Source organism: Peromyscus leucopus, chromosome 20 (genome assembly GCF_004664715.2).
Source record: "Peromyscus leucopus breed LL Stock chromosome 20, UCI_PerLeu_2.1, whole genome shotgun sequence".
Classification (NCBI taxonomy): Eukaryota; Metazoa; Chordata; class Mammalia; order Rodentia; family Cricetidae; genus Peromyscus; species Peromyscus leucopus.
Window position 1 is genome coordinate 50,790,456 of NC_051080.1, and position 26,234 is coordinate 50,816,689.

At 36.2% G+C, this 26,234-nt stretch overlaps 1 protein-coding gene across 1 annotated transcript in view; it reads left to right on the top strand.

The window, feature by feature from the left end:
- Positions 1-513: 513 nt before the first annotated feature.
- The window catches only part of Emc2 (ER membrane protein complex subunit 2), a 33,515-nt gene continuing 7,794 nt past the window's right edge, over positions 514-26,234 (top strand). Inside the window, exons 1-9 of the mRNA XM_028867955.2 lie at positions 514-602; positions 7,244-7,357; positions 8,459-8,523; positions 8,911-8,996; positions 10,644-10,701; positions 20,599-20,684; positions 20,825-20,884; positions 23,909-23,990; positions 24,811-24,921. Of these exons, the coding sequence (XP_028723788.1) occupies positions 563-602; positions 7,244-7,357; positions 8,459-8,523; positions 8,911-8,996; positions 10,644-10,701; positions 20,599-20,684; positions 20,825-20,884; positions 23,909-23,990; positions 24,811-24,921 (702 nt within the window). The 5' untranslated portion in view covers positions 514-562. The remainder of the gene's footprint in view (positions 603-7,243; positions 7,358-8,458; positions 8,524-8,910; positions 8,997-10,643; positions 10,702-20,598; positions 20,685-20,824; positions 20,885-23,908; positions 23,991-24,810; positions 24,922-26,234) is intronic.

Genomic DNA, 26,234 nt, shown 5'->3' on the forward strand with positions numbered 1-26,234 from the left:
TCATAAAACTTTGTTGTTGTTCTGTTTAGTTGAATATTAAAAGCCCATAGGAAGCCAGTCGCATTATGTATGGAGGAAAGTTGGGAGTGGGGCAAATATTTGACTAGAGCGTTGTTTTAGGGGTCTCTGAAGAATAGAATGAATACATCTATGTAAAGGAAAATGATAAAACAGGGAATAGCGAGCACTAAAGAGGTCACATTTGTTTAAATCTCGGCAAAAAAAAAGAAAAAAGAAAAAGAAAAAAAGAAGTTACCTCAGGCCAAACCAGCTCCTCACAGAGTAGGACCTCCTTGGTTCTCCGCAGCTCACGCACCTCCCTGCCGGTACCGCCCTCTGGCCCCTCCTCCCACTTCTCTCCGGCTCCGCCCCTCTAGTCCTGCCACTCTTGCTGTTTTGGCTCCGCCCTCTCCCCCTGAGTGACGTACAAATGCGCGGCAGATCCCGCCCACTCTCATCTGTCGACCAATAAAACATGGCTTCGTCATTTGCTACCGCCCGTTCGCTGGTGACGTCTGTCTCTCCCCGCCCTCTCTCCGGGCCGCCGCTGGGTTCTAGGAAGATGGCGAAGGTTACAGAGCGTTATGATGTGACTTGGGAAGGTAATTTCGGGTGGGGAGGATGCAAGAAGACCCAGTGCTCTGGGAAATGGTTCAGAAGTCCCCAGTTTCCCGGGAGAGATTCGTGCTCCGCTGTGTCCTCCGCAGGGCAGCGCTCCCTGAACGGGCCAAACCGAGTGGAGCCTGAGGCAGGTTCCTTCGTGGGCCCCGGTTCTGCCTGTCATCTTCTGTCCAGGAGGCAAGCGGGACACGAGGCTGAGACTGTCACATTTCATGTGGTTTCTGGGAGGCGTGGAGGAGGCGGAATCGATGTGTTCAAGCTTGAAAGCCAAGAAATAAATAGGTCCAGGGAGGCGAGTGCTAATTATTTGGAAGGGTTGTAGTGTGTGAAAAAGGTGTGTGGAAGAGCCATAAACAGTTACAATCCTTCCACATGCACTTTCTGTTTTTTTTTTTTTTTTTTTTTTCCAGAACTGGATCTCGAACCTACTCAAACCACACACAGCATACCTTCCTACTTTTTTTCTGCCAATAATGCCTTTTTTTTTTTTTCCCCTGAAGTGAAATGTAACTGGTTAATTTGGGGGCATGTGTTCATATGTCATGGTCTTTTCCTATCTGGTTTATCAAGAGTGGAGAATCTTTAAATAAAACATCCAAATCTTGGATCAGTTCAGTATGGGCTGTTACCTCTCTCAAAAACGATGATGGGAGTCATGCTTAAGAGAATGAATGAGTTTTTTTAAAGCATGGAATTTGTGTTCATGGACAGTAAATGTTCCCAGCAGTTAGCACAGTGCAGTGTACTTCAGTAGCTAATTTGCCCATTGAATGCCTTCATGTAATCATTAGCATGTAGAGTGAAATTTACATTTATTGTTTGATCATGAATAAATATCAAAAACTATAAGGGGCAAAAGTTTATTATAGTGAATAAAAATCTTAAGTTTTTGTATTTGTCAAGTAAGACACAGCCCCAATCCTCAAAAAGTTTACAGTTTAATGGAGCAACAAACCTCAGCATGTACGCTTAGCGGTACTGTAGTTTTTTGAGTGGGTGTTTTTTTCCCAATGCTTTTAAAAAGTTTTAAATATTTCATGATTTTTCTAAAGTAGTATTATGAAGGTTTGTGAAGTATAGCTTTTAAAAGCTGTTAGTATGTGTACAACCAAAGGACCAGTAGGTTTGTCACTACCAGCAAACAGAATGATTGTAAGTACCTCAGTACTGTCCTATGGGCATTCTAAAGTTTAGTGCTGTAACTAGATTTGGAATAGTTATTGCTGTACACATTTGTTGAGCAACAAACGAAGAAATTGTGTTAAAGTGATGGGTAAACTCAACATGAGGAAAAGGTTGTGCTGTTGGTTAATAGTATTAAGTCACACTGCTGAAGGATCTGACTTTTGGTGGCGTCTAGCCTGTTCCAGCTCTGTGAGTTGACTCTGTTTGTCTTTACTAAGTTGCCTGATTTGCCATGCTCTTGTGTTAGGGGCAGGACATGCAATTCCTCCCCCAGAGTGTTTTCCCCTCACAGTCTCACGCCTCCTTTCTTTAAACCTTAATTTCTCAGAATTGTGCTCAGATGTTACATCCTGCAAGACCCTTACACACACAGCCTCTCACCACTGCCACCATATTTACACAAGAAAGAAAGAAAAAAACTAGAAAATAAAAAACCCAAGCAACAGAATTGAACACAACCTGCTCTTGAATCATGTGCTTTCTTATTATTAAAGGACTTGTGTTACTTTAAAGCTTGTGTTACTTTAGGATTTTTTTTTTCTCTAATTAGAATATGAGGAACTAGGCCTACTCTGTTCACTGTTAGGTAACTAGTGCTTGACACATGGGAGGAACTTGATTTATTGATTGAACTGTTGAGAGTGTTCATCATCAACACTAGTAAGTTGTCTGCGATTTTTCTAGCTTTCTGGCCATTTATTATCTTAGGTGAACTTAGTCATCCCAGTGGCTAGAATGCAGTTTCCTTATTTTTTAAAGTGAAGGCTTAAATTTCCTGAGAACCTCTATTTTATGAGGGTTTTAAGTAGAAAACTATTTTAGAATCTTATTTCAGAGACTTGTGAGAAAGATTTTTGAGATGTAGGTGGTTGATAGGAACTCTCAGAGATGGTGTTTTGTTTAGATATGGTGCACAGTGTTGACTATATTCTTAGGAACTCCATTAGCATCATAAACTGGTCCAAAGAGCACTATAGAGTTTGTGTGCATGTGCATGTGTGTGTGTGTTATGTTATACATGAGAGTGCGGGTGTGCATAGACATAGAGACGCCAGAAGAGGAAATTATGTGTCTTGATGTATCACTCTCTACCTTATTCATTTGAAGCAGGGTCTCTCACTGAACCTAAAGCTCTGCTAGTGACAGCAAGTCCTGGTGATCTTTCTCTTTGCTCTTCCCAGTGGTGGGATTACAGCCAACCAGGGCTTTTTATGTGGTGTGAGCAAATCAACTCAGGTTCCTGTGCTTGCAAAGGGAAGGCTCTTACCTAGCAAGAACTCCTAGTCACTGAACATCTTCCCGCTCCTGTAATTTGTGTAACAGGAAAATTTATCACCTGTGTATAAAAGATCATAGTAAGTCTAACAGTCTGCTAAGTCTCAAATAGATGCTATAAAAGAATAGAATGGACATTCATTTTGTGAGCCAGTTGAAAGTGTTTGATAGGTAGAATATTATTTAAAATTTGGAAGTAAGAAAGAGAATATAGAGTTGTAAGGAGAGGACTCTAGGTGTGTTGAAGATGTATTTTTATGCAGGGCTAGATAGGATGCCTTGTGCATGCCTAGCATATAGTAGATATGAAATGAGTTTTTAAAAATAAAATGAAAATTTTGTTACTATTCTTCTTTCCCACTTCCTGTTTTTTTCTTCATTTCATTAAGAAACCACAGTTCTGAGATTTTATAGATGTGACTTCCCTGCCATGCTATATCTAGAAGACCTCTGACTCTCAGTCTTTTTGCTCCTTTTTCTGGGATGTAGGTGAGCCTTAGTTGTAGGGACTGCTTTGTAGATGTGTTAACTGGTGTTACAGTTTGATTTCTGTGCCTTATTTTCCTTTAAGGTGCTAGGAAGATCTTGTGCCAGTTCAAGTGTTTGTATGTTATACATCTGTGTTATGCTTGCTATTATAGATTAGTCCCTCTATGGAAGATTTTGATTTCTTTTAATCTTTTTGTATGTATGTATATATGTGATATTGGTGTGCATGTAGATGCCATAAGTTTCTGCCAGGTGTTTTGTCTATTGATTTCTACCCAATTTTTCAAGACAGTTTCTCTCACTACATCTTAAAGTCCCAGATTGGCTAGACTGATTGGCCATTGGACCTCCAGTATCCACCTGTCTCTATATTCCATTACTGAGACTAAGGGAGGGTGTTGCAGTGTCTAGCTTTTCCAAGGGTTCTAGGAGTCGGGACTGAGGTCTTTATTCTTCTGTAACAAGCACTTTACTAGCTGAGTCATCTCTGTCCCAGCCCCTTGCCCTTGTTTCTTAGTAGCTTTCTTCTAGGTTCACCTCACACTTTTCATACTGCTCTTTTGATGGGTCCTCTATGACCATTTGCTTTCAAATGGTGGAACACACCTGATTGATTTCACATCTCACTGTTGCATTGCAGTACATAATGGAAGAACACTTCTACTGAAGTTTAAATACACTGAAATAAATTCTTTTTTTTTTTTTTCTTTAAATTTAGTACCCACACAGTCCCTCAAGTCCCCTGGCAATGGCAATTTTTGTTATCCTGTAACTGACTTTATGATGCAAATTTGTGGGACAGAATAATTTATAAAAGGTATATTCACATAAGTGAACCTGTAAGTGGTATTTCATAATTCACACTGAAGTGGGGGGAATGCAGGGTTGGAAGAAGTTTTATACAAAAGAAGCAAGAGGAGGAAGCGGGCTGTTTCCTCAATTTTCAAGGTCCAGGTGTCTTAGCACACTAAGACCTTAGGGAGAGATGAACAGGCTAGCCCCTTTATAACCTCTCATATTGATATTACCCCCAGTGTATAGACAGTAGTTAATAGCATATGCAGGAAAGGGGTGAGTAGTTTACATATATAGTGTAGAATAAAATGACGTTGGCTTTGAGGAACATGCCATCTTTGGAGGAACTACCTAAAGTGAAAAGTATAATCAAGGAAGGATTACTCCCAAAATTTTATTTCTAGACAGAAGTTTTCCCTATTTTACTTACAGTAAATGTAACTAAACATTTTGTAGAATTTTACATTTAGTAGAATGTTTTATGTAAATTACTTAATATTAGGAGCCCTAAACTTGGACCACATAAATGGGGGCAATGTATATATGAAGTTGGATAAAAGACTATAGTGATGCCTCTGAGGAATTCATGAGTGCATGACCTCTTAACAGTAATCAAATTCAGCTTAAAAGCAAAGCAAGAGCCCCAAACCATAGCACTGTCCAAACATGTGGTCTCTCAGTTTTGCTTTATTTAAGTTGGATGAGAGACCTACAAAGCTTGTAATCCTGTGTATTTAATAACCAAAGTAGTAGAAGTGTTAAATGGTAAGTCCCAAATCACTGTTTTTAGGTTGATGAGGCAGAGTTGACAAGTCCTCTGACTAGACCACTTGTTCTGCTTCTTAGTGCCCAGGTGTTAGTGTGTTTTCTCCAATGAAGAACTAGATAGTAAATATCAGCAACGTTGTGTATTATTTGGCTCATATTGGCTATTCCTATAACATTGCAGCTCAGAAAAAAGCTATAGGTTCTTGGCTTACAAAATACTTGGATGCACATTTTGGCCATGAGGTGGTAGTATCTTGACTCAGGTTTAAATTCTCTGATAAAATGCAAAGTGAAGAGCAAGCCAGAGATGCTGTAATTAGAATGAGATAATAGTGTTTGCAGTTATAAATGAATATGGAATGACTTAGGGGAGAAGCTTTAAAATCTGCTGATTCAGGAACCATAAGAAAATTAGCAGTGTGCATAAAAAAACCGAACAAAACATTAGCTGCTGAAATAGTAATAGCCATTTTTTAAGTTCATATTATGCCAGGTCCTGTTTTCACTACATACAATTAATTAATAATGTTCATTACAATAGTCAAATTATACAAGTATTATTTTTTTTTCACTTGGTAGACAAGAACATTGAAGCGCAAAGTGTACTTAGCTAGTATCACACAAATAGAAAGTGTCAGTGTTGAGACTTGAAGCCTAGCAGTTTGAGTATTGCATTTCCACTCTCGATCTTTGTGTGCAGATTAAAAATAAGACAGTATGAATGTACTTAGCTGGATAGTTAGTCATACCTCAACTATGTGTCTTACTTCAGGCCAATATAACAAATACACCACTGTGGATGTCTTAAACTAGAAATTGTTTCTGTACATTGCTGGAGGTTAGGAAATGGAGAGATAGGTCCTGGCAGATCCAGTGTCTAGTGAGGATTAGACAACTAATGGCAAAAAGCAGAGGAAAGACAAACCTATCATCTTGTGAGGGTACTGATTATCTCCCAAAGACCTGTCACCACTTTGAGTCTTAGGATTTTTAAAAAATTTGAAAAGAGTCATAAACATTTAGCCATAATATTATATAAAAGGAACCAGATTAGATATGCTTCTAAAATATTTTGGTTTTATTTTTATTATAGTCTGTTCTTAGCACTCCAGACTGAGCTTTTACTTTTATTTATTTGTTTTTAATGGGATTTTTGTTTTGTTTTGTTTTAAAGAGAACAGATTTTTTTTTTTTTTTTTTTTTTTATGGGCTCGTGGTTCTGGTGAAGGCTTTCTGGCTCTCCATTACTAGGGGAAGGCCAAAAGTTTGTGAATAGACAAGACTTAAGGGGTGAAATTCCTTTTTCTTTAATAAGTCAGGAACCTCTTCTGTCATAGATAGCCCCCTGTGATAACTAACACTCCTGCCAAATCTCTCCTGTGATAATGATCTTGATCTGTTCATTAGGACAGAGCCCTGAGATCTAATACCCACGTAAAAATGTTCTGCCCCAGTCTGGTTTATTGGGAAGCAGATTTCCAACCCAGAGAGACATTTAAACCACAGCAGAGTTCTGTATTCTAGAATTTCCTGTTGTATTGTAATTTGCGAAGTTGTTCTCCATTTTTTGTTAGTTACTTGATCTTACTGACGTTATAGTATTTCCTAAGTTCAATCAAAGGTTTCTTTTGTTGTAATTGATTTCTTGTTTACTTCCTTGCATGGCAGGATACTATTAAGGAAATTAGATGCAAATATCCCTTTGTTGATAGCCCAATATGATAGTCTTGAAAAAATTTTATATCCATGAGTAAATTGCAAAAATATGTTGAATCTTTTGAGATGTCTATATATAATTTAATGCCCACTGCCTTTCTTTCTTTTTTTAGAAAATAATTGCTGGCTTTTACAAACCCTGCAAGTAGTCTGTATTTCTACTCACCTCTCCAATTAAGACCTACAGTTGCCTAAAGTGATACAGGGCCTTTGTAGCAGGCCCAGGGCACAATGTTCATTATATTTAAAGATAGTTGAGATATCACAGATTTGTCTGTAAGTTAGAGTTCATTTCCTTATGTAAATAGTTGATTTCATTTAGTCAATATTTTGAAATCTATCATATGTTCATATATGTGTATTTATTAAGAACTTCAAGATTCTGTTTTTTCAGAAATGCGAGATAAAATGAGAAAATGGAGAGAAGAAAACTCAAGAAATAGTGAACAAATTATGGAAGTTGGAGAAGAACTAATTAGTGATTATGCTTCTAAGCTTGGGGATGACAGTAAGTTTTCAATTATTATGTGTAGGCCTAGCATGTCTTATTTGTGATTCTTCATATTTAATGTGTTTTTATTAACATTGTACCTATTAGTTATATCACTCTTTTGTCTCAGGAAATGTAATGAATGGTGCTTTAGTTTAAAGAGGATTTGTAATTGTTGATCAGTTACTTTCCTATTTCTGTGACGTAGCAACAAGACTGTGACAACTAATAGAGGAAAGAGTCTATGCTGGGTAGTTTTATGTCATAGGACCTCAGTTGAGAAAATGCCTCCACCACATTGACCTCTTGGTCAGTCCTTGGTGCATTTTCTACAATGTGAATGGGAGGGCCCAGTTCACTAGGGGCAGGTTGTAGAAGAAGGCAGTCTGAGCAGGCCACAGGGAGCAAGCCAATAAGCAGCACTCCTCCATTGCCTCTTCATTGATTCCTGCTCCATGTTCTTATGTTGAGTTCTTGCACCGACTCTCTTGGATGATAGATTTCAAGCTATGAGAAGAAATAAACCCTTTCTTTTGGTGATGGTGTTTCATTACAGCAGCAGAATACTTAAGACAATTTATTTGGAGTTATGGTTCCAGGAGGTTAGAGTCCATAATGATGGCAGGAGTAGGAAGATGAAGACTCATTTCTTGAACTACAGTCATGAAGGAGAGGCTTTGAAAGTTCAAATCCTGCCCCCAGAGATGTACTTCTCTAGCAAGGAGGTCTCTTAGACCTCCCCAAACAACTGGGACCAAATCTTTAAGTTCCAAAGACTGTGGAGGACAGTCTTATTCAAACCACCACAGTATTGAAGCCATTGAATAGGCACTTAGGTTTTAAAGGCTCACAAAACTGGTAAATGTTTAGCTACTGTATATTTCATAATAACATTCTGATCTGGTAAAAATGTACTTCATAGAAAATTTTAGAATTTATTATGTGTTAAATATCAATTTTTTTTGCTTCAGAAGATTTTATATTCAGTCTTAAGTTTAGAAATAATTTTCAGTAAAAAGTCACATTCTTTAAAATTCTTGCAAATAGAAGAATTTAATTAATTTATGTTTAGGAAATTTCTATATTAATTCAGGGTTTTTTTCCATCTCATATTTCTAGTTTGGATCATATATGAGCAGGTGATGATTGCAGCCCTAGACTATGGTCGGGATGACTTGGCATTGGTAAGTATTTAATTATATTTTACTCTATTTAATTTGGTTTATGAGTTATATTAGTGTGTGGCTAAGGCTTATTGTAGGAGATGTATTGAATGCTTTCTATAACAAGTTTTGAATGCTTCTCTAACAGGAAGTACAGGGTTAGGGTTGTAACTGTGTAATCCAGTAGGATTTTTGGCTAGCTTGTAGAAGGTTCTGGATTTGCTCTCTAGCATCATGCACATAAAAGAAAACAATAAAATATTCTACCAATGAAACAGTAAATGAAACTAGATACTTTGGGACATAGTAGAAACTATTTAGACCATTTTTTTTTAAAAAAATAGGACATTTATGTGATGTCATTACACTTGTCTAAGTCTTTCTTTATTTAACCCATTATGTTTTCAGTTTTGTCTTCAGGAATTAAGAAGACAGTTCCCTGGTAGTCACAGAGTTAAGCGGTTAACAGGCATGAGATTTGAAGCTATGGAAAGGTAAATATCCCGTGAACAATGTAATTTCACTTAAACATGGCAGACGTGGAAGCTGTATCTATAGTACATCATTGATACAGAAGGGCTTTGTATTCCTGAGTTCTGTGTAATGTCAGGGTGTTTCCCAATACATATCCCACCTGTACTTCTAGGATGTAGCACTTAACATGAAGTGGAACCCATTTGCCACTTCTGGCTATTGAAATTAGGTCATGCTCTAACAGAAGAACTGACTTTAGACACCAGTTCTAGCATTTTCTAGTTTGGGACTTGACAAATGAATATTAAATCTTTTCAGCTTTATTCCTCTAAAATAAGGGTATTGCCCGCTTCCTAGGGTTTGAGGGAAGCATACACATACTCATGCATACACTATCAAAGTACATGGAAGACATGGTCATCATTTGGATCACGAGTTTCAGTCTTTTAGAAAAACAACTCCTTTTCGAAAAATGCATGTAGCCCAGAAATTGAAGAAAGAGATGATCTGTATCAACTGAAGCATGGGTGGAGACACATTTGGACCTATGTTGACATGTCTAAAGCACATTGTAGGGAAATCCAGAATTCAGAGTTCATTGTGGCTAGAGTGTAAAGTGAGGTGGAGATTTTGGCTAGGACTGAAGCTGGAGATAACAGGCAGTTGTGGTTATGTATCACTAATATGCCCTGCTCAGAGGTGTCAGTGAAGAGAGGAAGAAACCATTTTAGGTTATTTAAGGAAAATGAGAACCTTTGGATTTATCTGTAAAAACATTCTATGCGACTATATAGTCTAATAAAGAACAGTTTTGAGCTTCTTATACTATTATTGTAAGTTATAGCAAAACATATTGGATGGATGAAAGGAATTAAGAGATAGAAAAAAGACCATCAATAATGTTTTAGAAGTAAAGGGAAAAAGTCAAAATGACTTAGTTTTCTGTCTTTTATGCTGAGTTGTTATCAACCTAAGAAAACAAAACAACAAAAATGGGAAATTGTAGGTTTGGGTTGGAATTGAGTTTGGTGTAGCATCATGGATATCAAACTGAGTAAGCAGCAATTTGAATATGCGTTCTTGTGGGCACTTTAAATAATCTGGCCTGGGGTTTCCTAATCTTCAGAAACACAGAAATTAATGTTTGTATCTCTCATTTGTTTTATGCTTTGTCTGCTTTCCACATGGAGCCTTGAATATGTTTGTGTGTGTGGTGCTCACACACATTCAGTCTGCTAATACCGGTGTGTCTGCAGTATCTGCATCTGCTGTTGCTTTTAAATCTTTTCCCTTTACCTCCAAGATGTAACTGATGGCCTATTTGCTACCTTCAGTTTCTCATCCATCCCATTTCCATGTACTCTGCTGCAGTTTATAACTAGTGCCTCAGTAGCAAAACTAAAAGAAAAAAAAAGCTATTTTTTTAACCTTGGTTGCTAGTTCTTACCTTTGTATTTAGATGAAATTAATGTTTTTGTAGAAGGGTTTTCTGTAAAGACTTGATGATTTTTGTTTTCTTAAAAATAGACTAAATGTTCACTGTCAAATGAAAATAGGAAAACTTGCATAGCAGTTATGAATGAAGATGAAGCCCTATTTAATAGTTTTCTGGATTTATGACATTTTAAGGTCATAATGATTCTTGATATATCTTTCTTTTTAAATAGATATGATGATGCTATACAGCTGTATGATCGAATTTTGCAAGAAGATCCAACTAACACTGTAAGTTTGTACATTATCCTGAAAGTGACTTAAAAATTAATGTAAGAATAAAATGAATTAGTTGAGGAAATACTGAAAGAGCTTGTTCCTTTTTCTTTTATACATAGTTTAGGTGAGCAATGTTTTATTTTAAAGATATTTGATACTCTTCAATAAGATTTCACTTTTGTCTTATTTAGAAAATTACTTAAAACTTGGTGAGAGGATAAAAACCCAGCAGGGCTTTTTCCATGTTATGAAGTTTTATAAAGTACCAGTTCATTTAGTGTGTGTGGATATGTTTTAGTTATCCTAATTAAGAATGAAAGGTGTCATCTCAGTGATTGTTATATGGAGTTACTGCAGCTATTTATTTAATTTCATTTTTGCCTTTTTCCTGTTTAATGCTTGAATTAAAATTACATTAAGATGTCAATAATTATTTGTTTTAAAATTCCCTAGTTGTCTTTTTTAATGTGATAATGTTTAATTTAATATGCTGGCATCATAGCTTGCCTCAGTCTTTCACTATATGGAAAGTCTAGGGGGTTATAGACAATAGTCATCTTTATGTCTTTCTATATTGCAGTATACTTATAACTGCAAAAAGAAAACATTTTTAGAATTAAAAAATGTTTTAAAAATTGCTTTACTTTTATGGTATGGGTGTTTTGCCCACATGTAAATCTGTGCACAATTTGTGTTCAGTGCCTGTGGAGGCCAGAAGAGAATGCTATATCCTTGGAACTGGAATTAGAGTTTGTGAGCCTCCATATGGTGCTGGGAATCAAAGCTGGGTCCTCTGGAAGAGAAACCAGTACTGATAAAGGACGACACATTTCTCTAGCCCCATTTTTGAAATTATTAAACAAACACCAGATTTTCTTTTTATAAAAAGAAAGATTGTTATGTTCACACAAGGTAACTTAAGAAAAGTTTTCTCCTTGGCAAGTATATCTTTAAAAGTTGCCATTAAAAAAGATTATGTGATATATTTTTATAGATTTTATGATGCCAAAATATTTAATTGAACAACAGTGGCACTGGGCAGTGGTAGCACAGGCCTTTAATCCCAGCACTTTGGAGGTAAAGGAAGGCAGACCTTTGTGGGTTAGAGGCCAGCTTGGTCTACAGAGTGAGTTCAAGAACAGGCACCAAAACTACACAGAGAAACCCTGCCTTGAAAACCCAAAAAAGGAAAAGAAAAGAACAGTGGCAATTCATCTTAAAGAAATTATTGATGTTAACATTGGAAATTATTTAACAATAAATAATTTAATAATAAATAACAGAAAGTATCTAATGGATTCCTAAAGCACTTTTGTATAAGATTGATCATAAACCCCCATTTCTGCTCACTGCTTTTGTCGTCTGGTGATACAGAGTGTTACAGTAGCTGAAATGCCTAATGGATGCTAGATTCCTACTGTTAGTGTTATCGTAGGGAAATTTCCCATAGAGACTTTTAAGGAGTTTTGCTTTGCTTTTTATTTGTTGTTTGTTTTTTTTTATTATTGTCAATATTTGAGTGGAAACATTTCCTTTCTTGGTAATGGTTTTCAGAATGTAGAAAGCTTTGGGAAAAGTTCAGATCATGATAAGCCTTTCTCTTACAGAAAGCAAATTAAGAAATAATGTCTATCAGTCTGTCTAGATACTAGTAATATAAATGTAACTAGAGTTTTCCTTCCTTGCCCACAGTCAGGACAAATCTCTGTCACCCGCCAGTTCCACAGCTGCTCAGACCCAACCAAGTAAACCCAGAGACTTATATTGCTTACAAACTGTATGGCCGTGGCAGGCTTCTTGCTAACTGTTCTTATAGCTTAAATTGATCAATTTCTATAAATCTATACCTTGCCACGTGGCTCATGGCTTACTGGCAGTTTCACATGCTGTTTGTCATGGTGGCGGCTGGCAGTGACTCCTTCCGCCTTCCTGTTCTTTCTTTTCTCCTCTCTGTTAGTTCTGCCTATACTTCCTGCCTAGCCACTGGCCAATCAGTGTTTTATTTATTGACCAATCAGAGTAATTTGACATACAGACCATCCCACAGCACTTTACTAATTAATTTCAAAATCACTTTCTAATTTTAGCTATCTCAATAGCTTGTCATGTGCCTTAGAAAAAGTTACTTTTAAAAAGTACCTCTTAGGAGGTTGGGGATTTAGCTCAGTGTTAGAGCGCTTGCCTTGCAAGTGTAAGGCCCTGGGTTCGGTCCTCAGCTCTGAAAAAAAAAAAAAAAAAAAAGACAAAAAGTACCACTTAGGATTAGAGAGATGGCTCAGCAGTTAAGTGTACTGGATGCTCTTCCAGAGGACCCAGGTTCAATTCCTAGTACCACATAGTGGCTCACAACCATTTGTAACACCAGTGCCAGGGGATCTGATGCCCTGTTCTGACTTGTGCAGGCACCAAACATATACATGATACGCAGACATGCATGGCACACAGACAAAACACCTATACACATAAAATAAAATAAATTATAAAGTACCACTTTTCTATTTCTATGTATTTTCTCATGTATTTACTCATAAGGATTTACTAGTCTCCTTTGCCATTTAGCCATATATTGAAAAAAGTAAAACCAAGTTTCTGAGTTTCCTATGCTTTTCACATGTAGGTTAATATGAGTAGCTAATAATTTGTTTTCTTGGAGTCAAACATGTTACTTCTGTTTTGGTTTAAGTGGAGATATTTTTAATAAATTACTTCACTTAGTGGTAGAGTACTTGTGACGGCCTTGTTTTCATCAAGACAGCATATGAGAAAGAGTTAGGTAGTTTATACTTTAATGTGACTTTGTCTTGCTTTTCATATGTTATGGATCTTTGTGGTTTTTTAAGACTGGCTAAAAGAGAAATCCACCTTATTTCTTTTAGAGTATGAGTGAGCAGGTAGCAAGTAGATCCCAGTGTTAGACATGTTGAACAAGGTGACTGGATTCAGGTTTCTCAAATGTATTATTGGTTATGAAATATAATCAGATCTTCTCAATCTCCTCCTTTGTTTCCTAAATACTTACTACTGAGTATTTCTCATGAGCCACCAAAATGTTTGTGATATAGCAATAAAGGCCAGCTCTGTTCTTTTACCCTTAGGAAGGAAGCAGTATATTAGGCATTGAGGGGAAAGACACAAAGCCATTCAGAATTTAAAACTGACATATCTAATAGAAGACTTGAGTTTAGTATTAAACAGTTGAGTTACTGTGTTGAAGGCATCTCTGTTTCTTCTTCTAAAGCAAATTCGAGGCATAACCTCAAAGATTAAAGTCCTGCATTGTCTAACAGTGATCATCTGACCCTTTTGTCTTGTGCTTCTGTGTTTAATGAAGAAATGGATCTGTACATCCAGTTTTAAAGACCCTCCTCATTCACACACATTCATTCAGAAACACTGAGTGTTTATACTCGAGACCAGACAGAAGGGTGCCTTAGATAGAGGCTTGCCTTGTCTATGTTTTTTAGGAGGTTCATTATATGACAAGCATCTTTTGGACCTTGAAATTGATTTTTTCAGTTTTGATTCTTTTGTGACTTTCTCTTTGAGTTTTGACCCTCAGAGGCTGTAAGGAATGAGTGAGGTTTACATAAGACAAAGGCAGTGAGATGGAGAAATAAATCCCAAGGAATGGCACAACGTTTCACATTAATGCAAGCCTTCCTTAGGAAGGGAAGAATATGATGCTTAGAATTAAGTTTTCAGAGTTTTGAGGTCGTGAAAAGGAGTAATTTCTCCTTTTCTAATTTTTAAAATTTGTGCAATATTTTTTTAAAAAGTTTTAGATACTCACGTTAAAAATTATAGATAGTAAAAAATGATACATGGGAAAAAAAATAAGTCAAGTCCTCCTTCCCTTGGGCATACTGTTGATTTACTATGGTTTGCTTTCAAAGAATTTTTTTTAATGAACAAACAAGCTGTATACATGTATCTCTCTCCCTCCCCTCTCTGTCTCTGTGTGTGTGTGTGTGTGTGTGTGTGTGTGTGTGTGTGTGTGTTGTTGTTGTTGTTGTTGTTGTTGTTGATGATGATCAAGTACTTTAGGTTTTATTTTGGAAATAGATAGATTGCCTCTGGCCTTGTGGGGATACTTTGAAGTCACACTTTCTTTATGCCTGGCGAACTGGGTACTCCTTTCTCTTTGCTAAGCAACTTTTCTTTCCTTTCTGGGCTCTGAAATCTTGAGTTCAGGGCATCTGAGATTGTGTTTTACTGGGTGGAACACAGTAATCTTTTAATCCATTTCTAGTGGTTATTTCTCTGCAAGCTTGCCAATTGTGTATAAGTTTTTTTAGAGGACTCAGAACTAATTTGATGATTTATTCATAATCTTTTAAAATTTAAAGCAATTTATATGAGCGTGTATGTTGTTTGTTTTTAAATATTTTTTAGATAGAGTCTCTATGTTAAATTGTGCTAGTTAGGGTTACCGTTGCTGTGATGAAGCACCATGACCAAAAACAACTTGGGGAGGAAAGAGTTTATTTGGCTTGTACTTCTACCTCACTGTTCATCACTGAAGGAAGTCAGGACAGGAACTCAAATAAGGCAGCAACCTGGAGGTAGGAGTTGATGCAGAGGCCATGAAGGACTGCTACTTACTGTCTTGCTCCTCATGGCTCCTTCAGCCTTTCTTATAGAACCCAGGACACCAGCCCTGGAGTGGCTCTACCACAGTGGACTGAGACCTCCCATCAATCACTAATTCAGAACTGCCCTTGCAGGCTTGCCGACAGCCAGACTATATGGAGGCATTTTCTCAGTTGAGGCCCCTCCTCTCTGATGACTCTTGTTTGTGTCGAGTTGACACAAAACTAGCCAGGACAGTGATATGGATTGACCTGGTGCTCACTTTGTGGCGCAGGGTGCCTTGAACTTTTCATCTTCCTGTTCCTGTACATAGCTTCTCTGTAGTTTTTATTGGAAAAACTTATAGGAACATTTCTGTTCAAATTGTACTCATCCCAAATTCGACTCTCCTTTGTCCACTTTCCCTTTTATTATGTCAGTAAGAATGAGAATATCTTATATGTCCTATTGAGGATGCAGAACTATGTATATTATATTTGCTAAATAGATTTAGCCCAGAAGAGTCAGTTCTCTGAAACCAGGTGTTAAACCTTTTTTATTTGGTTTCTATTGAAGAAAACAGAATTGGATATAGGATGTGTTGTTGGCCTGTTCATTTTTGAGCAGTAGAGTACATTGTTTGGGATCTGTTGTATTTTTCAGTAGTTTCCACTGTTGCAAATAGTTTCTTCAGAACTATTATTGTACTTTATAATGTGTCCAGATTGTTAATTCAGAATATTGATTGAGGTTAAGGGATAAATTATTGGAGTTAGTACAGGCTAAAATTCTATCTTTTTTAAAGGTTCATTTTTAATTTTTAAGAATTAAAATTACAATTACTGTAGCTGGAGGTACAAGTGGTTGTGAGCCAACTGATGTGGGTGCTGGGAACTGAACTCAAGTCCTCTAGAAGAGCAGCAAGTACACTTAATTACTGAGTCTTCTTTCTAGGCCCTAAAATTCTAATCTTTATGAGGACAAAAAGTTATTATTTATTTAATGTGTTCTGGTTTTGTTATTCTGACGTAAGTGAGGTATGTATGCTTAGAATAGCTTATGTTATATTTTTCTACTCTACCACCAACTTCAAATAAAGCTATAACTTTCTGCCAAGTAAGGTGTGATAGTGAATACAAGTGACAGGAGACTAATATCTGATAATTATCACTGTAATTTTATAATGTGCCAGATCTTCCCATCTTTATTTACAAGGGGACCAGCTCATAGAGAAGTTAAGAGACCTAGCCAGCATCATGCACTAGTAAATCACAAAACTCTGAAATGGCACTTGGAGTCTAGAGACAGCCCTTGATCATGATCAAATAAGCCACGGCGATGAATAGAGTTGGGATTCCACTTTGTCTTTCCTACAGAAATTTCATTCTGCAAATGTCATTCAACTAGACCTCCATTGCTACTGTGGAGTGTATATGAAGGCAGGCCTTTTATCCTTTCCTATTTCTGAGCATGAATTTTATACTAGGAAGTCACGATAGGAAAAGTAAAGATCTTTTCTTTACATACATTTTTATATGCTCTGAATAGCATTCAAAAGCCAAGAGAAGCCTTTCCTTGACCCTTATTCTGGTTGCTTGGTAATCATTCAAAACCCACAGTCTCTGTAGCTCTCTGGAGATGTATTGTTTGACTCTGGGATAGAATTTGTGAATTGCAATTGGACAGCTGAGTGCTAAGTGTCCAGAGAACAAGACACTGCAGAAAAGCAGAGTGAAAGTGTGCAGGAGCCTTAAGCTTTGCTGTGTAAGTTGAGACTGGCTCTTGTTTATATAAAATGAAGAGATTTAATTATCACTGCCTATTTCTCAGGTTCTTTCCAGTTGTAAAATATGTGAGGCAGCTGCTTTCTGTCTTCCTTGTGTATCTTCATGCTCTGTCAGTGTCCAGTACTGTTCAGTGTGAATGAGGACACTGACATGTACTTCAGTTCCCCTCTTAGCTGTGAAACACTCTTGTTAGTACAGCTCATGGAATATTTTATATATGATAGAATGTATATTCGATTTTAAGACTTGAATAGCTTTCTCTTTATGATTCTACAGCAAAAAAGAGTATGTTTTGAAGTTTCCTTTTTTATATTAGAAATTTTAATCTGGATATTGAAATCACTTAGAAGATATAGAACACATTCTAAGACTTAAATTGACTTCTGCCAAGATTTATCCAAATAAACAGTTTAGGAAAATTCAGAAAATTGTTACGTATTACTAGATGAGAAAAGGTACGTGCAAGAAATACAAACTGACAGTGGATGAACATTTTATACCAGGATTTAGTCTGATAGTGTGCTAATCTACTCTTTACCCTGTGCCTTCCTCCTGGTTGTCTGCCTGGCTGTGCTTTTTGTGACCACTGGTGTGAACTAACGTGCTAAGCTAAGTGCTTACAGGGTGCCTCTGCAGCCGCTCATGCCTGTCCTTGTTTTCCCTCTGCAGTTCTCTCTCATGGACTCCACCATGTTTGCTCTTTGTGGAGTCTTAGCTCCTTCCTTTGAACCTGTGCATTCCTCTGGTCCCTCTGATTTTTCATCTATATTCAGCAGCCTTTAAAAACTCTCTCAGAATAGTTAGGGAGGATAATAAATGTAACACCTATCTTGTTTCCCACTTCAGTGGGAAATCAGTCTTTAGTACCTGATGTCCTTCTGTATATTAAAAATACTTATTCCATGTATTTAGTCCAGTTCTTTGGCTGTTTTCAGGCAGGAAATTAAATCTTGTACCTTCTACTCCATTTTGACCAGAAATGAATCACCTACTTCATACTTATCCATGAGATGGTTTGGAGGGATGAAAAGGTGTGTGTGTGTTGTGGTGTGTGTGTGTGTGTGTGTGTGTGTGTGTGTGTGTGTGTGTGTGTGATTATATTATAATCCCAACAAATAAATAATTTTATATATTGAAATTAATTCTCTTTGGATCATTCTAGAGTAGAACTTTACAAATTATTCTGTACATGATGAAAGGTGTTAAGTGTTCTCAACAGTAGAGTAATGGTTCTGTAGTCAAATAACTGAGAACAAGTTACAACATCATTAGGTGTTTTCAGAACACCTTTCCTGAGACTCATGCCACATCACTGTGTTTATGCCTGTATATACAACACCTGTTCCTATAAGCCTAAGTGTATTATTTGCCATTCTTATTTGTTCTTGGACTATCTAATTTGTAGCTTTTGACTCCAGTATTTTCAGTAAGTTTTCACTCTATTTGTGTAGTAGTGTTGTACCTTCTTTGATACCTGTCCTGTATGGATTGGGTCAAGGTTTAAATGAGCAAAGCAAATCTGTGCCAGTCCTTAAAGATCTTAATAGAGGTTGTGGTCAGGCTTGAAACATAGATACTACTCATTGACAAGGGTTTGGGGAAAGTAGCAGTTATCCCTTGATATTCTCATACTCTGTTAGTCACTTTATATTGGCGTTTGGAGGGAAGTGGAGGTAGCAAAAAAGTGTTGTGAAAAAATGAAAAAAGGGCTAAATTTTATTTCAAATTTAATTGTGTTTCAGATAATGCTAGGTTTTTTATTTAAAGGTATTTTGTCTCCTTGAAGAAATCAGTTTCTTATCCAGGCGTGGTAGTGTAGTCCTATAATGTCAAGATTTGGGAGACTGAAGAAGGAGGATGAATTCAGGGCTAACCTGGGCTAGATAATGAGACTCTTGTCTCAAAAAAACAGGCAGAGAGAGATAGGGAGCAGAGATGAGAGAAAGACAACACGTTAGGTTATGTTCCCTTTCAGTACCTGAGTTAAGATTCCCACGTTAAGTGTGATATTTTTCTAATGACTTTAGAATTTGATTTACTTTCAAAGCTTTAACTTTAACTTGTGAATTCTTGAGATTTTCTAAATTTTAAACTTATTTTGATGCCTTTGTTTTACGTAATAAAGCAAATCTCTTCAAACCCCAAGAAAAACTAAGCAATTGAATGTGTGTACTGTGTGGCTTTGTGTGCTGGTCCTTTAGCATAAGCTGAATAACCAAGGATCTGTTTTCTTATTTTTATTTTAGTCATTACTAAAATATTGTTATCATCATTATATTTTTCTTAGGTTTGATATTGAGTTTCCTCTAATTAAACCCTATCTTTTTCAGAGCCAAACCAATGAGTGCCCATCCCACTATTAGTAACTCCTAGTAAAGAGGCTTCATCCATTTTCCCTTTCTGTCTGTATCTTGTGGGAAATGTATTCTATAAAGCAATAAATCATGTTCATAGTAAATAAGGTCTACTTGTCCCTAGTCATATTTTATTTTGTTTATCCTGTATTTGAATTTAGCAGAGTTAGAGGTGATACACATGTAATCCTTTAAACAGTGCTGTCTGTTCCTGGCAGCTTACTGTGGTCTTGAACTTACAGTGGTACTCTTTCTCCTGCCTTTGCTTATGTGTTCCTGCCAGGGTGCAGTGTCCCACGCAAAGCTCCCTGGCTTGCTTTCTTTTGGCTGCCTATCCTCTGTATTTCAGTGTGGGTGTCTACACTAGATTCTTTTTGCTTCCTTCCTTGTCACCTCTCCCACTGTACCATAGTTCATTGGGATCTCCTCTCTTTTGCCATGACATCCTAGAGATCTCTGTCATCACTCTTAACTGCATTAAAATGATACTAAATGCATATTTCTCATGAGATAACTTCAAAAGAAATGATTTATTTCCTCGTTATTTTTATCACTTCATTGTCTGGCACAATACCTAGCAAACAATAGTTATTTAATAGTTGTTTGAAGAATGCATATATTAGTAACATTTATTTCTATACTTACCATTTTTTAAATGTAAGTTTTAAATAATTTTTATTATAAAGTATTTTTATCAAGGCATATTTTATTCTTTTTAAAGATTCATAAGTAATTTGCTTTTCTCTTAGAATAGTGAAAAAGTTGTCATAAGCCAGTTTTGTATAATGACATTCAAGTGTCAATTGTGTGATTTCCCCCCCCCAACCCCCACCACTTCCAATCTCCACTGCCTCTTAAGATAGCGATCCTACGAATGAGACAGAGTAAAGAACATTAAGTTGGGTAGAGATTAAGATTCCCTGCTGGCTTGTAATTACAGGACTCTGGATGGTTATTTATTTGGATGAAATGATGCATATGTTTTTGCATGCATCAAAAGTAAAGCATGTGGGATTGTTGGAGGAATGTCTGAATTCCCCAGTGGGATGTCATGGGGATGTTTATAAACTCTCACCAAGCAGTTCTTCCACAATGGAATTTCACTGGCATTGAGATAATAATTTGCACAGTCAAATTACTTTCTTTACAAAGCCCAGAGACTCATGAGGACTTAATCCTTTATTAATGTCAACCCATAGGCTGCAAGAAAGCGTAAGATTGCCATTCGAAAAGCCCAGGGGAAAAATGTGGAGGCCATTCGAGAGCTGAATGAGTATCTGGAACAGTGAGTGTTTTACAAGAGGATTGTGTTTTGTTATTCTGATAAATCTTTTTTAATTAAAATGGAATTTGCATTTGATTTTCTAGTTTGTTCATTTACAGAACATTTACACATTTACTTTTGTCCTTATTTCTTCCTATCAGATTTGTTGGAGACCAAGAAGCCTGGCATGAACTTGCAGAACTTTATATCAATGAACATGAGTAAGTTGTTAAAAACACATAAAATTTTAAGAATGAAATTGTAAAGTTCATTAGACTCATTTCCAGAAGATTGGAATGAAGTCAATCACCTGTTGTTGTAGATGAGGAGAAACTAATTAAATGAGCAAATAAGTGAAAAATAATAAATGAAATTGCTAGTTATAATATGTGAGTAGCTTGTAGCTGGGTCATTTGGTTTTACTGAATTATTTTTGTTCAGAAAACAAACTTTTATTTCAAATACAAATGGGCTCCTTTGGAATCTGAAAGGCGTTTTACTAAGCTATTACTTTTAGGGAATCAAAATTGTGAATTTTAGAGTTCAAATTGTTCTCATATACAAAGAGTATTATGCTCCCTGCTGTTTAAAAATTCAGTCAATTGTATGCATTTATTAGTCTCAGGCCCAAGAAAATCAACTCTCCAGAGCAGAAGTGTTCTGTTGCCTGGGTTAAAAACTAAGTTTAATCAAGAATGTTGAATGCTGTAGGAACTTGGTTATTGGATATTTAATGTTTTTGTTAGCTTTTTTATTGCTGTCGTGACAAGAGGAAATCCCAGTGCGAAAGGATTACTGCCGAGTCCTGCTGGAGGTTTACAAATATCACAGCATTACATCCTCCATATAGGGTGTGAGGGTCTACTTCTTTTTTTCTTTTTAGCTCTGAGTCTGAAGACTATCACATTGTATCTGTCCTTCCTTTTGAAAGAATAGAATTAGATTCCTATGCACATTTTCTTAATTTTGTGAATAGTTAACTTTGTTCTCAATACTACATGCAGATGACACCAGAAATGAAACAGAATGAGTGAGGCATTTGTATGTTGCCTTTGCCCATGTCTGTACAAAGGACTGTGGGAATCATGTTCATGATGTTAGTGAATGTGACATCTAGAATCTAAGTCATAGCTGTCATGTAGCATGCATATTACATCCAAGAGCCATTCTTCCATCCTGTGTTGTGCTAGAATCTCTTTCCAGGGTAAAGGAATTGTGTTCAGAGTAAATGTATATAGGCCTACATATGCTCAGAATAAGACCACATGCAATATTTCTTTTCTTTCTTTCTTATTTTACTCATTAAGAAATTTTTCATTCATTTTACATACCAACCACAGATCCCCCATCTCCCCTCCCCTCCCCCCAGCCTTTGCCCCACATCCCACCCCCCATTTCCTCTTCCAGAAAGATAAGGCCTCTCATGGGGAGTCAGCAGAGCCTGGTACATTCAGTTGAGGGAGGACCAAGCCCCTTCCCCTGCATCAAGGCTGAGCAAGTCTTCCCACCATAGGTGGTGGTCTCCAGAAAGCCATCTCATGCACCAGGGATAGATCCTGATCCTATATACAATATTTCAAAAGAAAACTTGATGTCTAGTGTTTATTATAAATACTAACATTAGATTTTATTTTAAAAGGGGGAGGGGAGTCATTTACAATTTCTTTGTACCTTTTGAAAATTCCTAACTAAAAGTGCTTTTTAAATTTCAAATTATCAAGGAAATCTTATTTTTTCAAGGTAAAGATATACCTAATGCCGAAAACTTAGAAACTCCATAAAACATAAGTCACCATTAAATTTGCTGAAAATTCCACCCACTTAACTTCAGTTGTTCCCTGTTTTACCTTGTTATAGGCTGCATCAAAACCCACTTAAATCTTGTAAAGACAGTTTATCTTAACCTTAGTTTGAATTTTTGGTGACATCTTAGATAAAGGAACATTTTTAGATATTGAATGTCTGAGATAGAGACTTCATTCTCCTTAATTTTTTAGTTAAGTAGATATTAGATGAGTCATCTGTGGTTTTGTTTTAGATTCATATTTAGTCATTTATTCAACTACTTATTTAATGGATACCTTTTCAAAAATGAATGCTAAGTTTTAGTTATAAAGATAAGAAGAGCTGAAAAGCTGCAGACGTTGGGTAGGAACCTGTATGTAAGACCCTCCAGAAATCTAAACTGTGATTGTTGGGAGTTTCCAGGATTAATTTAGTTCCCTGGTCCCTTTGTGTTTGACTGCTGTGCCCACTGACAATTTCATTGCTGTTATCAACACAGTTCTTCACAGTGGTGTGTGGAGCTGTACAGGCAAGACGGGCACTGGTGTGTCGTGGCTCTCTGCAGTGGTGCAGCCTGGGGTAGAGTTGACCTTCTCACTCTCTTCTCTGCTAGAGAATCATAACATTAATTCTCGACTTTTTTGGGTTTTGGTAAGATAAAATGGGTTAATAAATACACTTACATATTTTGAGTAGTGCAGGGCACAATGACACTTAATGACATTACTTATTCCTATCTGTGTAGGTGTGGATTTCGACTATGTATATTTCAGAAAAGATCCCACGTGTTAATATTCAATATTGATAACAAACACTAAGAATAACTTTGTTCTGTTGAATAGGGTAACCTTCTCACTGGGAATAAATCTAGCAACAGCTAAGTGGTCTTTAGGATTTTCCATAAATAGAGAGGATGGTTACATAGCTTTAAACACATGAAATTATTAAGGTGGATTATAATCACATGGTCTAAAAGCTTTAGAAACACTAATTTTATTTTGATTTGATATTTGAATATACACTTATGAAAAGTCTTTGTTATGGGATATATTGAAGGCTGTGTAGCAGTTAGACAGTATTTTGTAAAATGCTATATTTTCTTCTGCTGCTTTAGCTGTTTAAACATCAATAGTGAATGGTCACTGGATTTACAGAAGTTGTGCTGTGTAGAACTCTAAGGGTGGGAGCCTGTGTTACTGGTGTGTAGGTACCACAGTAATGATTCAACTTTTAGAAAAGTAGTAGCCATTGATGATTCATATATTACTTTCAGATTTAAACATAGCTTTGTTTATTCATTTCAATAAAAGTCTAGATATTTTGAATTAATAAATGCTTTAAATCTGTTTAAATAGTTTTAAAAATAAATATCTACTGTCACTAAGGTTTTAAAATTATTTTAAGGTATGTGTAAGGAAATTTTTGACTTAAAATTGCTGTATGCCATTACTATTTTTCAGCTATGCCAAGGCAGCCTTCTGCTTAGAGGAGCTAATGATGACTAACCCGCACAACCACTTATACTGTCAGCAGTACGCGGAAGTAAGTGTTGGGGGACAGCACTGAGCTGACCTTTGCTGCCTTTGCCTGTCATTAGGTTCTGGTACTAAGTCTTTTTCCTCATGATAGACGAGCTAATCAACATTTTATAACATCTAATGAGTGGTGAGGGAATACAGGTTAAAAAATTTAAATAATGAATTGAAATACTAACTTTTCAATTAAAAATTCCAGATAAACTGAAATTCTTCATAGTTTAATACAGTATTTATGTTGTTCTTTCCTAACTATGAATCAGTTACATCACAGTTGTCAATATTTAATTGCTTCTAAGACATTTATAAAGAGGATGGCTTTTAAATATGTATTCTAGAAAATTCATGAGATATAGGAACTATGTATTTAATTTGCACAGTATTAGGAATCACAGTATAACTGAATGCTGTAGGGTTATAAAGAACTCAATATAAAAGAATGTAAAAGACTTGCTTTTATTATTAAAGTACAGATGTGAAATAGAGAATTCATATTTGGAGTCTAGATTTATAATACAGGTAATAGAAAATACAGTTGTGCAGTAGCAAGGCCATTGAAACGAAAATTGTGCTATGCATTTTAGTGTGGCAACCTTTTGGTTTTAAGAGCTACTCTGTGATCTTAATGTTCATAGCAGAGAATAGTTTGGCAAGGGCAAGGGTGTGTTTTAAATTTTAGATTAACTATCTTAAGGTGAATTCTTTGAGCATGTTGCATTTGTTTACAGAATATCTGTTCTCATTACTTAATGCCTAGGTATGATGGAACATGCTACATTTCAAAGTAGTAAAATAAACAGGTTTCAGCAATCTGCAACTTTTAACAGGTCAAATACACCCAAGGTGGACTTGAAAACCTCGAGCTTTCAAGAAAGTATTTTGCACAGGCACTGAAACTCAACAATCGGAACATGAGAGCTCTGTTTGGGCTGTACATGGTGAGTTGATGTGCGTGTTCAACGTAACTCTGCCGAGCCTGGCATTGAGACATCTGAATCTCTCCCTGCTTGCTTTCTGTACTCTGTTGATGAGCATAGTTAATTATGAACAAGAAGTGCAAAGCAGCTCTAACTGTGATTGTCCGTACATCTTTGCTCTTTGATATTTCATTTGAGATGGATTTGGCATATCAGAATTGAGCAGTATTGTTAAAGTGTAATATGTATTGTGCATTTGTTTCTTATTCTTGGGCATGTACCCAGTGTTATTATACTTCTTTCCTAATTATAAATATAAAAGGTATTCTAAGCTATGCTAATAAAAAGTATTAGGAATTAAAATCTATAGTATATCAAATTTTAAATATTTTAAAAGTGTGAGAAAACAGTTTGAGAATTATTTGTTGGATTATATAGTTATCATTTATGCATGCCCAATGAAGAGCTTAAAAACTATGGGAAGCAGGAAGATTTGCCAAGCTTTAGAATATTTTTAAAACAATCACCTTACTGCAATCAGAAAGGCTAGGGAAATTAACTGGTCTCTTAATTCTTTAAATTGTGATTTACCTCTTGTTTTCCTTCTTTTGGAAAATTTCTCATTTGAGAATTTCAAACATGAATATAATGTTTTGATAAAATTCTCCTTCTACTCCCTCCCAATTCCTTGTATATCCTTCCCCTCATTTTCCCCTCTCAAATTCATGTACTCTTTTAAAATATCCGCTGAGCCCAATTAGTGTTTCAACGTTGTTATACTAGTCTTTTTTATTGACTCTTTGATGAACATCTTGTTGAAGCCAGTGAAAGAGAATTGATTGAAAATAGAGTGCTAAGAAGAAGCAAATGAAATAATTTTTAGGAAAGAAATATGATTAAAATATGCCTCAAAATTATTTGAAGAAAATTCTTCGAGTCTTCCATAAACAATTAGAGTGGCTTGGAGATGCACAATTGTTAGCAGTATCTAATAAATCAAATGGCCATCTTTAAAGCTCCATGATGGCTTTTCCTAAGAATTATTTGGTCATATAGAGCATCTTGTGTGCTGGACATTGCTCTGAGTTCTAGTTTTTATTTTAAATCAATAGACAGTCACATCAGCTATTTAAATACCTACTCTAATTGCTACCTGAAATTCACAAATAGTGCAACTGAAATACAAACATAATTAATTTACTCAAAGCTGACCGTAAAGTTCCTGTGTTAAGCTGGCATTCCAGGCCCCGCATTTGATTAGTTAGTCTTTCAACCACTGCATTACCTGGTTTCATACCAAAAATGTGGTAATAATTGATACAAGAATATAGATA